The 16,082-nt window shown below is 36.4% G+C and overlaps 1 protein-coding gene across 1 annotated transcript in view; it reads left to right on the top strand.

Annotated features, from left to right (window-relative positions):
• Positions 1-16,082, top strand: part of LOC125670052 (DNA-directed RNA polymerase III subunit RPC1-like) — a 38,560-nt gene that overhangs the window by 4,215 nt on the left and 18,263 nt on the right. Inside the window, exons 3-17 of the mRNA XM_048904974.2 lie at positions 508-657; positions 3,106-3,262; positions 3,706-3,857; positions 4,953-5,006; positions 5,516-5,637; positions 5,801-5,900; positions 6,892-6,969; positions 7,133-7,270; positions 7,668-7,819; positions 8,294-8,435; positions 8,958-9,098; positions 9,589-9,658; positions 12,754-12,881; positions 13,372-13,507; positions 14,239-14,403. Coding sequence (XP_048760931.1) covers positions 508-657; positions 3,106-3,262; positions 3,706-3,857; positions 4,953-5,006; positions 5,516-5,637; positions 5,801-5,900; positions 6,892-6,969; positions 7,133-7,270; positions 7,668-7,819; positions 8,294-8,435; positions 8,958-9,098; positions 9,589-9,658; positions 12,754-12,881; positions 13,372-13,507; positions 14,239-14,403 — 1,885 coding nt within the window. The remainder of the gene's footprint in view (positions 1-507; positions 658-3,105; positions 3,263-3,705; positions 3,858-4,952; positions 5,007-5,515; positions 5,638-5,800; positions 5,901-6,891; positions 6,970-7,132; positions 7,271-7,667; positions 7,820-8,293; positions 8,436-8,957; positions 9,099-9,588; positions 9,659-12,753; positions 12,882-13,371; positions 13,508-14,238; positions 14,404-16,082) is intronic.

Here is a 16,082-nt window from a genome sequence, read left to right as displayed (position 1 = left end):
GACAAATAAATGTGGGTGTGTAACTGTTCCCTTTTTCCCCTAGGGAACCAGTGACAAATAAATGTGTATGTAATTGTTCCCTTTCCCCCCCAGGGAACCAGTGACAAATAAATGTGTATGTAATTGTTCCCTTTTCCCCTAGGGAACCAGTGACAAATAAATGTGTGTGTAATTGTTCCTTTTTCCCCATAGGGAACCAGTGACAAATAAATGTGTGCATGTAACTGTTCCCTTTTCCCCCCTAGGGAACCAGTGACAAATAAATGTGGGCATGTAACTGTTCCCTTTTTCCCACAGGGAACCAGTGACAAATAAATTAGTATGTAATTGTTCCCTCCCCCCTAGGGAACTAGTGACAAATAAATTTGGGCATGTAACTGTTCCCTTTTTCCCCCATAGGGAACCAGTGACAAATAAATGTGTATGTTATTGTTCCCCTTTTCCCCTAGGGAACCAGTGACAAATAAATGTGTGCATGTACATGTAACTGTTCCCTTTTCCCCCTAGGGAACCAGTGACAAAGACAGTAGCTGTGAGACCTGTGGTAAAGGACTAGCAGACTGCACCGGTCACTATGGCTACATCGATTTAGAACTTCCATGTTTTCACATTGGATATTTCCGAGCTACTATTCAGCTTCTCCAAATGATTTGCAAGGTATTGTATATCTACACTTCTAAATGTCAAGTTGAATATTCAAAAGGAATTAATGGCAAGGTACAGGTACATTTTTATGGCATTGTTTTGATATTATCTGTCTTAATGCTATTATAATTTCCTTTTATTACTTTTATAACATGCTGTATCATTTTTATTGTGTGCAGCGCTTTAGAGTGGTTATTTATAGTCATATAGGGCGCTATATAAATAATAATTATTATTATTATTATTTCCTTATATCAAATTTTACGTCTGTGTTTCCTTACATTAATTTCGATATTATTAGTTACACAGTTGGTTAGTGACCTGATATGGAAAAATATATGGTGTGAAAAGAAAACCTGTATCGGGCTCGGCATTTTCTTTTCACAGGTCATGTATTTTTCCGTATCAGGTCACTAACTAACTGTGTAACGAATTTATCACGTCGAAGACCTCTAACTGTATATGTGGGGGGTCTATATCATACAACTTACTGCATCATAAGCCTCAAATTCTTCATTTTGGTCCTGTTCCTTCAGATAGTCCTTAAGGATCTTAGCCACTTTTGCGTTACACCGAAGTGTATTCTCTGAATTAACTTTTAGCCTTTTCTCGTCTATTTGTGTTGCAGTCGTCTGCCCAAATCGCTTCGCCATTTTGTCACGGCTGCAAGTCGAACCCGACAATGAATAAAATTACTCGCCCAATATGGATTTTACTCGCATGATACTTTTTTTTCCCCCGGCGTCATGTGACCAAGATCTGACCAATTAGATTTCAACAATTTTGTCTTAGGCATGATAATTAAACTTATTAAGTGTTGGGTACATCTATATGTATAAATTCAAAGACTTTAGCTGTAATGAACATTATGTACCATTTATCAGTGATTTAAGGGGTGAGATCAAAAGATCAATGTCAGATAAAAATCGAAAATACTTGGGGGGGGGGGGGGGGGGGGGGGTGTTAAAAACTGTTGTAAGTTTCTGTCATCCGACATTGATTAAACTTTAGTGGAAAAAGAAAAAAGAAAAGTGACTGCTAAAAACACCTAATAATATTACATTTTAATGGACATTTGATAGCTTTAATGTACACTTTCATTTGTGAATAAACAGTAGAAAAGGTATACATAGTGTTATTTATACTTGTATGATTTTATACATTTATTGCATGATAGTGAGGGAGATATGAAGATTTATTTACCCAAGAAAAATCATATTCCCCGAGGGCATCGCCCGAGGGGAATATGATTTTTCTTGGGTGAATAAATCTTCATATCTCCTTCACTATCATGCAATAAATTGTTTATTATACCGAAACAAAGCAAGACCACAAAATTGCATTTGAGATTGGAGTCCGCTCATCTATACATTGTACATGTATGTAGCTGAGATTGCCCTAACGGTAACACCGCGCCTCAACGAATTAGAAGGTACAAACAGCGAAATACAGTGATATGATAACCAGTTTTTGTATTTCTATTCTCCTTGAATGCTGATTTGCTTGCTTGTTTTGTATCAACCCAAACCAGGCGATTTTTAACTGTGTATCGGAGACCCACATATTTTGTGCCTTACGAATTATGGAAGTAGAATGACTCAGACTTATTGTGACGTCACAATATATTTCGTCGTCTTTAACGTTAAATTTATGGAAAATGCACGAGGCTGCCCAAGCGGTAAATATGATAGGGAGATATGATGTTTGAGAGGGAGATATGAAGTTTTGTTATCCCTGGCATGTGACCGTCTAGACCAATCAGATTACGCGTTGCATAGAATTCTCACACTGAGGTATAATAATACTTGTTAATCGATTAGTTTGTTTTAACATTCATCATAATTATTTAGTTTTAAGGTGGGGGGGGGGGTGTGTGTCTTGATGAGAATTATATGAAATTAGTTTAACTTTTCATCTCACCCCTAAAAGAAATGATAGTGATTTAGATAGCGTAACAAAATAATGAAATATCCCTGTGTCGAATAGACAGATTAACATAGTAATGAAATATTCCTGTGTCATGTAGACAGATTAACATAGTAATGAAATATTCCTGTGTCGTATAGACAGATTAACATAGTAATGAAATATCCCTGTGTCGAATAGACAGATTAACATAGTAATGAAATATTCCTGTGTCATGTAGACAGATTAACATTGTAATGAAATATTCCTGTGTCGTATAGACAGCGTAACATAGTAATGAAATATCCCTATGTTGTAGACAGATTAACATAGTAATGAAATATTCCTGTGTCGTATAGACAGATTAACATAGTAATGAAATATCCCTATGTTGTAGACAGATTAACATAGTAATGAAATATTCCTGTGTTGTATAGACAGATTAACATAGTAATGAAATATCCCTATGTTGTAGACAGATTAACATAGTAATGAAATATTCCTGTGTTGTATAGACAGATTAACATAGTAATGAAATATTCCTGTGTCATGTAGACATGCAGTGAAGCTTTGTTGAGTCCCGACCAGAAGAAGACTTTCCTGGAGAGTGTTAAGAAACCTTTAACTTACCTACAAAGAAAAGTTCTGAAGAGGAAAATTTATGAAAAATGTCGGAAGATGGCAGTGTGTGCTTCATGTGGAGCATTTAATGGTATGAGAGACTTTGAATTCTTTTGTTTAGCTGGCTATGTAATGGAATGAACTTAATAAATAATTTTACCAATAACTATTTATGGTAATACATAGCGTTTATGTTTTGTTAGGTTTTTGATATTTCATGGGTACTCTTATCCCACAAAATTCAAACCACAATGAAATGCACGATCACTGATGATGTTTTAATGTACACAAACCATGTCCATGACATTACATCCCAACAAAACTGTCAAATTTTGGCAATTCAGAAAAATTGCCCCCCCCCCCCCCCCCCCCCCCCCTTCCATTTCAAATGATTCCACATTAGTTTGATGAATAGATGTTGCTGTGAGTGAATAATAATTCAGTATTCTGTAAGACAACTTCCAGATACCTTTGTCAATTAAAAGACTTTTATCAGTATTGAACCATAAACATTATTTTCTAATTTTTACATAGGAATGGTAAAAAAGTGTGGATTGTTGAAAATTATTCATGACAAATATAAACAGAGGAAGGGAGTCGACCCAGTCATCGAGGAATTCAAGGGGTCATTCGAGTTGGCAATGGAGCACAACAAAGACATAGACGCACTGCTGGGCAAAACACAGGTCTGTCACACTCCAAGGAAAGGGGGGGGGGGGGGGGGGGCATTGTTGCACTCAATTCTTCCATAGCACAGAATATATAAATAACGAAAAGCTATAAGGTTTAGATATAACTAAAGCACACATTTTTAGTCACTCTGGAGATTTTATATGATCTGTGTTTGCTTGTTGTCTTGCAAGTTCATTGATATTTAAACATTTTCAGCTTGTTCTCGGATTTGACTAGGCTAACTTTTTTTAAAATTGAGCATGTAGCATATCTGTAGTAGGGAGATAAAAAATTGTGTATTACTGGTCCCCGGTGTACTTCTGAACATCTAGCAGACAAACTGAATACACAATTATTTATTTACTGGTCCCCGGTGTACTTCTGAACATCTAGCAGACAAACTGAGTACACAATTGTATATTACTGGTCCCCGGTGTACTTCTGAACATCTAGCAGACAAACTGAATACACAGTTATTTATTTACTGGTCCCCGGTGTACTTCTGAACATCTAGCAGACAAACTTGAGTACACAATTGTATATTACTGGTCCCCAGTGTACTTCTGAACATCTAACAGACAAACTGAATACACAATTATCTATTTACTGGTCCCCGGTGTACTTCTGAACATCTAGCAGACAAACTGAGTACACAATTGTATATTACTGGTCCCCGGTGTATTTCTGAACATCTAGCAGACAAACTGAATACCTAATTATACTACAAACAGTTTAAGGTTAAAGCTTTGTAACAAAGAGAGACATTAGAATATATCAGATCGTTAAATAAATCGTTATTCAGCTTACACCGTAGATGTCGATAAATAAATCGTTATTCAACTTGCACTGTTAATGGTTATTCAGTGTAAGCTGTAAATGACAGTAAATTTCCGGTACCCAGACACCCAATGATAGTCACCAATTGAAGAAAGTTAGAAATCTAGGCCATCATTTTGTAGTGGAGTATGGAATGGAAAAAATAAATGTAATCCACAAAAAACTGAAAACATCCAAGTTATTACTCAGGTGACTGTTATGGCCCATAGGCCTTACATTTTTCTATACATTGTGTAAATTGAGTTTGATGCCAAATTTTCTATGAATTTTAGGAGGTACTTAATCCAATTAGAGTGCAGAAGATCTTTCAGCAGATCCCAGAGGAGGTAGGGAAATATTGTATCAAAACAATTAAAGGGAGATAATCTATCAAAACATTGACCAATTAAAGGGAGATTACCTATCAAAATACTGGAATAACGTGTTAGTAATTGTGTGATTTTCTTTGCTGTTACGTGTACAGTTGAACTTTGATATCTCGAACACCGATATCTCGGATACCATGGATAGTGATTCAGAAGTTCCAACCACTTATTCTTTAAGTATTTTACCCTTAATATCTTGAATCCTCAGATATTTCAAAGTTTTTTCTTGGTCCCATGGAGTTTGAGATAATGAGGTTTGACTGTACAGTGTAGATGTTTTGAAATAATGTGCATAAATATTTACCCAAGGTTTTTGTCATAGAACATCCACTTATGTTTATGAGTATATCAAATGACTTGACACAGTTTTAAGCCCCCTGCAGTGTATCAGAACTCTTATTGGGGCCCTGAATCCAAGATATGAGAGCAGATCTGTGTTATAACAGTTATACGGTACATGTTGTTTGTAGGAGATCCCTCTGCTGTTGATGAATCCGGAGGTGGGCAGTCCCACTGATCTTATTCTGACCCGAATTCTGGTTCCACCCATTTGTATCCGTCCATCTGTTGTCTCGGATCTCAAATCCGGAACGTAAGTAAAGATTTATTTCAGACCTGTTGATCCACACGAAATAGAATGTGGTTGAAATCCGACAATCTTGATTTTTTAAAGTTTTTTGTAGTCATTTCTTAATTGGTGGCCATTTTGAAAATTTTGAAAGTTTAAATATTCTATCCATCTTTTCTCTCATCAGAAACGAGGACGATATCACAATGAAGATGACGGAGATCATGTTTTTGAATGATGTCATCCAGAAACACAAAGCCACTGGAGCCAAAATGTCGATGATCATGGTAAGATTCTTTCTCTTTGCTACAGACTCCAGGATTTTACAACTTGGTACATTTTAAACTCTGATGAGAGGAAGATGCCTAGTGTTTTAGAAGTTCAAAGGTCAAGGTCGTAGTATCACTTAGTAGGAAAACCTAGTAGGGAACCGTTGTGGGCAGGATACAAACCCAACTGTAAGCTCCAGGATATTACAACTTGGTGTATTTGATCACCATTTTGAGAGGAAGATGCCTATTGTTTTTCAAGGTCAAAGGTCAAGGTCATAGTATTACTTAGTAGTAAAATCTTGTAGGCAGGATACAAATCGAACCATAAGCTCCATAATATTGCAACTTATTACATTTGATCACCATGATGAGAGGAAGACGTCTTTTGTTTTTCAAGGTTATAGGTCAAAGGGATAAGGTCGTAGTATTACTTAGTAGGAGCACCTTGTAGGCAGGATACAAACCGAAGTGTAAGCTCCAGGATATTGAAACTTGGTACATTTGATCACCGTGATGAGAGGAAGATGCCTATTATTTTTCAAGGTTAAAGGTCAAGGTCACAGTATCACTTAGTCGGAAAGCCTTGTAGGCAGTAGACAAACCAAACTGTTGGGGCTAGGACAGTCAAACTTTGTACACATACACTTTATGCCAAGTGGAGGATGCCTATTGTTTCTTAAGGTCAAGGTCATAGTAGCAAGATACAGACCGATTCATTGGGGCAGGGACCTTTAAACTTGGTACACATACATTTTATGCCAAGTGAAAATATTAAATAGAGATTACATGATTTGTCTTGTTTTTTCGATGCGAAGAAAGTATGTCACACCCTGATGATTGCTGATGCTACTTGAAGGCAAGTTCTACAAATCATGGTGTAAGAAAAATGCCCTATATTAACTTTTCACAGGCGTATTATGTACCATTGGTGGTACTCTTGTTGACACACCTTGCCTAGTGTTGAGAAGTGCTTATAATTAATTTTGATTGGTCTGTTTGATCACAGGAAGACTGGGACTACCTTCAGTTACAGGTGGCGCTACTATACAACAGCGAGACTTCAGGAATTCCCCTACACATGCAGGTACGTTTGTGAAACTCGGCACTACATCAAGTGTACCTGTATTCTGTAGATAGAAATATTTATATGTATCTGTAAGATTTTATTCTAATTTATGTAGTTTACTAAGTTATTGTTTTAAAATGAAAACATCAGATATATGACAGTGTATGTGTGTACATTTCAGCCAAAGAAAGTAACAAGGGGTTTTGTGCAGAGGTTGAAAGGTAAACAGGGTCGTTTCCGAGGTAACCTTTCAGGAAAGAGAGTGGATTTCTCGGGAAGAACTGTAATATCACCCGACCCCAACATGAGGATCGATCAGGTATTCATTCTGTGGCACGAAACTTTACAACAGCTCTTGTTTTAGTTTTCAGTATTGATATACAGTCAAACCTCGGTATCTTGAATTCGATTGGGCAAAGAAGAAACTTCAAGAGTTCAAGATTTTGAGACTAAAATACAAAAAGAAAATGTAGTTGGGACTTCCAATTCACTTCGACATACTCATGGTATTCTAGATATCTATGTTAGAGATGCGTGAATCCATTATAAGCGTGTTCGCTGTAATCATGTTTTACTGTAACTGTAAATCCATTATAAGGGTGTTCGCTGTAACCGTGTTTTACTGTAACTGTGAATCCATTATAAGTGTGTTCGCTGTAATCGTGCTTTACTGTAGTTGATTGTCCTGTTGCACTGGTATTTGCTGATATGTTTAGGTTGCTGTTCCTGTTCATGTGGCAAAAGTTCTGACCTACCCTGAACGAGTGAACAAAGCAAACATCAGACTGATGAGGAAGCTGGTCAAGAATGGGTGTGACACTCACCCGGGGGCAAACTTCATCCAGCAGAGGGACAACAACATGAAAAGGTTACAGTCACTCCAACAAATATCTATAAACGCAGTCATTCTGACAAGTACAGTATCTTTATAAACGTAGTCATTCAGACAAATATCTCTATAAACGTAGTCATTCAGACAAATATCTCTATAAATGCAATCATTCCAACAAATATCTATGTAAACGTATTAATGATTCTGACTAATGAATATCTCTATAAATATATGAATTTTGCAGCTTGCGTTTCCTGTAGAAGTGACAACAAGTGATAATGATTAATTATGGTGCAATATTAAAGAATCCTGTCTAGATGAATTCAAATTTACAAGAAATTTTGACAGACAATAAATCCGAAATAAACCATCATCGAATGTTTAGATAGCTCTTCAAATCCTAAGTACAGTAGGAAAATATGCCAGTATTTAGGTACATAGACTTGTATTATGTAGTGTACATCGACAGCCCGTACTAATTCTGATTTATCAACTATTATCTTTTGTTAGATATTTGAGATATGGAAACAGGGAGAAAATTGCTAAGGAGCTGAAGTTTGGTGACGTAGTCGAGCGTCACATGATCGACAATGACATCATCTTGTTTAATCGACAACCATCGCTCCACAAACTCAGTATACAAGCATTCTATGTAAGTTTTTTTTCCATTTTTGTGGCATACATTTAAAGTTTACATGCTTTATAAAATGACATTTGTTTTTACACGCATGTCTTTATCATACAGTGTTGTCTGTTTATCCAACAGTTCAGGGTTTTCTGTTTCTATTTTCTTTTTTTTGGTCACAAATCAAGCTGAAACTTGCTATGTAGCTTCTTTGTTGGTCACTCTGGATCATGTGGCAACTTTGATCCATTTCAACCTGTCGCAGGAGTTTTGCCTCTTTATTTGAAAATCAATGTTATATGGAGAGTGCATGGTTTGTTTAAAAAAATCAGAGATTGATTCATGAACTTTGTCAGTTTTTAGGAAATATTCCAGGGGGGGGGGGGGGGGGGGGGCGGTCTGCCACAGTATGTTGATGATTGATTATACCTAATTAAAGTTTTGCAATTCATGCCTATGAAAAATACCCTACGTATTAAAGCTTGTGATGGGCATATTATGTAATGTTTCCAATGCTCCAAATAAATGGTAATATTTTTTTTGTTCCAGGCTAAAGTCATGCCTCACCGAACTTTCCGGTTCAATGAATGTTGCTGCAACCCTTTCAATGCTGACTTCGATGGAGATGAAATGAATCTACATTTACCACAGACAGAGGAAGCTAAGGCTGAGGCCATCACACTCATGGGGGTCAGTAGCTCACAGGGGTCAATAGGTCACTCATTAGGATCAGTAGGACATCCATAATGGTCAGAAAGTAACACGAATAATGATTAATATTAAACCATATTGTATGTGTGGAATGTTGAAGTTACTGGAGTAATCGTTGTCATTATGGCCAATCTAATTAAAATTAGTTTAGTGATAGTAGATGAGCGGATCATAGGATCTAATTTTAATTAGATTGTCATTATGGCTTTCATTTGTTCAGTTACTTTATCTGTGTCTGTCTGCCTACTTGCTAAAACAAGCAAATAGGGAAGTGCTGGGGATGAACAATTTCGATTCGTTATAAACATAATTTATTATATCCAATAAGTTCTTAATACGCCTTAAAACTACAGGGAATAAAAAATCACTTCACTATAAGCATGGATTCATTATAAGCGTGTTCGCGATAACCGTGTTTTTCTGTATTTTGATCAGCAATACGTTACTAGATTGTGAATGTGTTTTTCAGTCTAAGTCAAACATCATCACACCGAGGAATGGAGAGCCCTTAATAGCTGCAATTCAAGACTTCATTACAGGTAAAGTCACTGAGACATAGATACAGGTGACTCTCGATGATTTTTTTCACTATATAACTAAGCAAATTTACTCTCCAATGTTAGATCTCTCGAAGTTCTCTCAATCTCTTAAAGTGAAATTTGGGTCCCATAAAACATATTATCTCGAAATTGTGGTAGCGTGTACACACCATCACTCATGCATATAATTGTTTCTGCTCGGATAATGTTGAATGCCTGGAGCTAGCATGGCAGTATTAATTAGGTATTTTTATAGGTAACACATTGAGTCTGTTTCCTTCTAGGGTTGGATAGTTGATTGTTAAATTGTCAGTTTAACCCTCCACCTGCACTTTGTTTTCATTACAATTCCACAATGGCCAACTTGACAATGAGATGGTAATTTTGAGAATATAATTTAGAGACATGCCAAGGAATCATTGTTATCTATTAGAATGTGTGCTTTGCGTGAAGTAACTGGAAATTGTGACGATTGTTCGGTGGATTGTGCTACTTGTTGTTAGTGACTGTGAAATGTCGTTGTGGACGAGAAATTTGTCTCCTAAATGTACATCTATCTTAACATGAGAAAAACAAACAAATTAGTACATTAACTCTCAAAAATCTTTGTATCTATCAAAGACATATACATGTATACCGTATATACTTACCTATAAGTCGGTCCGCTTATAAGTCGGTTGTATTTTTTAAAGTTATTTTGTAGGAATTTGCCATTGACCCGCTTATAAGTCGGTACAAATTTTTGTCAGAGTCGGTCGACAATTTCAAAATCAATGGTGTAGTGTTTTTACCTATGTTTCCAAAAATATATGGAGAAATTAATAATTATGAGGTGCTCAATATCCAAGCCATACCTGTTTGGGGTTTAAATGCAACCCTTGATCTACTATGGGCAATGATCCCTTGTTTACCTAAGCAATTATGGTCTCCTAATTACCAGTACCTGACACTGTTTTTACTTAGTGGCACGCGCCTCGCGAAAACTGTTATTGTGGGATTCCGGTATAATTCATTGTATCAACAATTTTAAGAGTCAAGAATGATGATCTAAATTATCTGTTACATGTAACAATATTTAATCTTTTATGGAATATATTTCAGCCGGTATACATGTACATATGAATATTTCAATATTAATCGGGTTCGTAATTCAATTTTACCGATAAACGATAGATTAGTATTATTATATAGTGGTATGTAAATGATTTTTAACTAGTTAAAAATATGCAAATACTTGTACTTTATACATAATTGTAAAATACATAAACAATACAATATGTCTAGGTATTTGTAAACAATAATCGTTTGTGTGGTAGTCAATGATAATCGTCGGAGTTGTTTAAAAAACACTAGCTACAGTACATTACGCCGCCCTGAAAAATACCAATCTTCTTAGAACGCGCCTATAAGTCGGACATAGAGTTTTTGGACCAAAAATTGACTCCCAAAAATCCAACTTATAGGCGAGTATATACGGTATGTCTCTGGTATCTATACAAGAGTAATTCGATTACATGTACCTAAAATATGAAGGACAGTGTGTCAAAAAAATGCCAGGATGTTGTAAATATGCACTCCAGTTGCTATAGAATATGAAACAATGAACGGACCTTTATTTTCTGGATTTAAATCAAATTTTGATCTCTCAAAGTTTTATTAAGGTCCCTTGGACTTTGAGTAAGTGAGAATCACCTGTTTCAGTGTACTAAAGTATTCAGAAGAACAGGAAAATAATCATATGTTAAATCAACAGGAACTGTGCATGAACCTTATAGTTGATTAAAAATCACACTGTAAACCATAGTTCCTGTCTGCAGATTTGAGAGTTGCTGTATATTTTTTAATTTAGTGATTACTGATGATTGTTGTGATTTTAGAGTTGCTGTGTATTTTTGTTTTTGGTGATTTATAACTATTGTTGCGATTTGAGAGTTGTAGTGTATTTTTGTTTTGGTGATTTATAACGATTGTTGCGATTTAAGGGTTGCTGTGTATTTTTAGTCTCCTACCGACGAAGTCGAGGGGACTTTAGGTTTGCGCTCCGTCCGTTTGTCCGTCCGTCTGTCCGTCAGTCCAGTTTTCCGCACTTTTTCTCTCTGTTCTTGCAGATATTTATTTTATATTTGGTATGTGGCTTTGCCATAACAAATTACAGATCAAGTTCGAATTTCATCTCGGTCCGTTGATTTTTCACTTAGTTATAATATGGCCGTTGGATTTAGAAAAATAGCATGAATAATCAGTTTTCCAGACTATTTTTGGTTGTGCTTGCAGATATTCATTTTTATATTTAGTACATTGCTTTGCCATAACAAGTTACAGATCAAGTTCAAACTTCGTCTCGGTCTGTTGATTTTTCACATAGTTATGGCCCTTAGACTTAGAAAAATAGCACGAATAATCAGTTTTCCAGACTTTTTTTGATTGTGCTTGCAGATATTCATTTGATATTTGGTACATTGCTTTGTCATAACAAGTTAGAGATCAAGTTTGAATTTCAACTCGGTCCGTTGATTTTTCACTTAGTTATGGCCTTTGGACTTAGAAAAATAGCATGAATTATCAGTTTTTGGAATTTTTTTGGTTGTGCTTGCAGATATTCATTTGATATTTGGTACATTGCTTTGCCATAACAAGTTGCATATCTAGTTTGAATTTCATTTTGGTTTGTTGATTTTCCATTAAGTTATGGCCCTTGGACGTAGAAAAATAGCATGAATTGTTAGTTTACATCCAAGTTTCTTATCTCTGTAGATAAGAATTAAGAATACTACACTCATTAAAACTTCTAGCATTGTAATACTACAATATAGATAAATTATTCATGATTATCTACATGTCACAGTTTATTGACTTGGTTAAAGACCTAAACTTAATTATAAATTTGTCTTTTTTCTTGGTCTAGTCTCTACTCGAATAGATTTCCAACCATTCCTATCCTGGTTTCCCAATTTTTCCTTTTACCATAACCTACATAATGAACTTTGAATATTGTTGTGGTACAGTGATTTTTGCAACTGGTAGGGGACTATGTATTGCCATGCAATACTCTCAGAATACTTGTTGTTTTGATAATTATTAACGGTTGTTGCCAGGTGGATACTTGATAACACAGAAGGACGTGTTCCTGGACAGAGCAAGAGCATGCCAGCTTATAGCGGCCATGTTGTCGGGGAGAGAGACCAACCTGAAGATTGATTTACCGCCACCGGCTATTATCAAGGTATTACTGTATTACATGTACGTACAAGAAAATTGTCCAAGTAGACAGAAATCCCACGAAAGCATGAAATATAGGGGTATAATTATTTAGTTTTAATGTGAGAGTCACAGGTTTTTCGGATATGATACGGGGAAAAAACAGAGGTCATGTGTCGCAGGCATTGTCACGTTAAAGAACCCTCACTTTTACGACCCTGAGGGCTAAGCAAAGATTTGACGTCTCAATACGAATGAAAAATTCTTTTATGCTTTTATTTTACAGCTTGGTTTGTGATGTCATTTTTTGCCAGGTTTTGTGAAATTATGAATGTGTAAGAATTGAGTTCTTGTGATTTATATGTGTTATATGAAACATCTATTGCTTGAAAATTTCTTCTTATGTTTAAATTAAATTGACAATATAGAACTCTTAGTCTCATAAGATTTTTCTTATTTACAATATAATATCACCAAGAAATAAAAAGTAATGAAGATCGTCTTTTACTTAACAGCCAGTAAAACTGTGGACAGGAAAGCAGATCTTTAGTGTTCTTCTAAGACCGAACAAAAATAGTCCTGTCCAAGCAAACCTGAGGACCAAGGGAAAGAACTACTCAAAAGGGGAGGACTTATGTATCAACGACTCGTGTAAGTTCTCACAATCAACAATCCATGTAAGTTCTCACAATCAATGACTCGTGTAACTTATTGCAATCAATGACTCGTGTAAGTTATCATGATCAACGACTTGTGTAAGTTTTCGCAATCAGCAATTCATGTAAGTTCTCGCAATCAGCAATTCATGTACTGTAAGTTCTCGCAATCAGCAATTCATGTACTGTAAGTTCTCGCAATCAGCAACTCATGTAAATTTTCGCAATCAACGACTCGGATAAGTCCTCCCAATGGCAAATTTTCGCAATCAACAACTTGTGTAAGTTCTCGCAATCAATGACTCATGTACAGTGTAAGTTCTCGCAATCAACGACTCGTGTAAGTTCTCACAATCAACGACTCGTGTAAGTTCTCGCAATCAACGACTCGTGTAAGTTCTCGCAATCAACGACTCATGTAAGATCTCGCAATCAACGACTCGTGTAAGTTCTCGCAATCAACGACTCGTGTAAGCTCTTTTAACATGATCAGGTCATTTCACCCAGTCTGTATAAACACTTCAGATTTATTTCAAACTTCTTAACATGCATACAACTATAGACGTCCATAGTTAATTATTTCTAACAACCTCTGTGCATTATCTGTGACATCAAGTTATTGACATATTCAGAACTTGGTTGTTATTGGTTCAGTGTGCGATCGCACATTAAAAGTTTAAAAGGATTTAATTATGGAAATTTCTGTTAATTTGGTATCTGTTTCAGTTGTGGTGATTCGTAACAGTGAGTTGTTGTGTGGAGCCATGGACAAGGGAACTCTGGGAGGGGGATCTAAAAATAACATCTTCTACGTGATACTGCGGGACTTCGGCGAGCAGGAGGCAGCAGATGCCCTGTCTAGGCTGGCTAGACTCTGTCCTGCCTATCTTAGTAAGTTCGCTATCATTCTTCAGACTCTGTTCCACCTATCTTAGTAAGTTCTCTATCATTCTTCAGACTCTGTCCTGTCTATTTTAGTAAGTTCCCTATCATCTTTCAGACTCTGTCCCGCCTATCATAGTAAGTTCCCTATCCTTCAGACTCTGTCCCACCCATCTTAGTAAGTTCCCTATCATCTTTCAGACTCTGTCCTGCCTATTTTAGTAAGTTCTCTATTATTCTTCAGACTTTGTCCCACCCATCTTAGTAAGTTCCCTATCATCTTTCAGACTCTGTCCTGCCTATTTTAGTAAGTTCTCTATTATTCTTCAGACTCTGTCCCGCCCATCTTAGTAAGTTCTCTATCATTCTTCAGACTCTGTCCTGCCCATCTCATTAAGTTGTCTATCATTCTTCAAACTCTGTCCCGCCTATCTTGGGGCTATTCCAGCAAAAAACCTATGGGGGGGAGGGACGGCAGCCAATATTTTTTTGGATTGGTGGGGGTGATTTGGGAAAATATATTTGTATGAGTGGTTGTCTTCCAGGTTAAAAAAAAAAGATGGGTGCCTGTGAATTATGATAAAAGTGAAAACGTATCACGTTACGTTTCTTTTATTACAAAAGAAGAAGAAAAGCGGAGCCATCCTACATTAAGTACGGAAAAAAGATTGATAAATGGGCAGAAAACTCAATGTTACCATAAAACTTTCCCCTCCAAGGCGTTACCCAACCTATTGTACCTGTCCTAAACGACCACCTGTCTAATGCAACCAACAATCATGAGTTTTAAAACTTTTTCGTGTAATTTCACCTTTATGAAACGACTGTACATTTTTTCGATTAGAACGTGATTCCTACTTTCGATTTCAGTCGAGCATGACTATTCTGGGAATTATCGCCCCTAACACTTTCATTTTAAAATGCACAGGTACCTGTAATAGCTCGGCGGTGATCTTGTTTAATCGGCACTCTGTATCAATTATTATACCCAAGCTACATGTATCACATGCAGCGTCGTGTTATGTTAATTACCAAAACCCGAGTTGTTGTTTATTTAACAAAATCAAGGATCAGGGAATCGCAAGCAAGCGTGGTTTCCGAAGGTGTGAATTTCGACAGACTTTGATATGTACCGGGAAAACAATGGTAATTCTTTATGATGATATTTCATACCTAGAACAGTCTAATTCTTATGATGATGTTTCATGCCTTGAGAAATCTAATTCTTTATACTTAAATATACATCAATAGAATTCGACTGTTCTAGGTATCAAAAATCATCATAAAGAATTTATAGGTTGTTCTTAGTAAGTTCTCTATCATTCTTCAGACTCTGTCCCGCCTATCTTAGTAAGTTCTCTATCATTCTTCAGACTCTGTCCCGCCCATCTTAGTAAGTTCTCTATCATTCTTCAGACTCTGTCCTGCCCATCTTAGTAAGTTCCCTATCATTCTTCAGACTCTGTCCCGCCCATCTTAGTAAGTTCTCTATCATTCTTCAGACTCTGTCCCGCCCATCTTAGTAAGTTCCCTATCATTCTTCAGACTCTGTCCCGCCCATCTTAGTAAGTTCCCTATCATTCTTCAGACTCTGTCCCGCCTATCTTAGTAAGTTCTCTATCATTCTTCAGACTCTGTCCCGCCCATCTTAGTAAGTTCTCTATCATTCTTCAGACTCTGTCCCGCCT

The sequence above is a fragment of the Ostrea edulis genome, chromosome 4, assembly GCF_947568905.1.
Source record: "Ostrea edulis chromosome 4, xbOstEdul1.1, whole genome shotgun sequence".
NCBI lineage: Eukaryota > Metazoa > Mollusca > Bivalvia > Ostreida > Ostreidae > Ostrea > Ostrea edulis.
The sequence above is the reverse complement of the archived record's forward strand: the minus strand, read 5'-3'. Positions and strand labels throughout refer to the sequence as shown.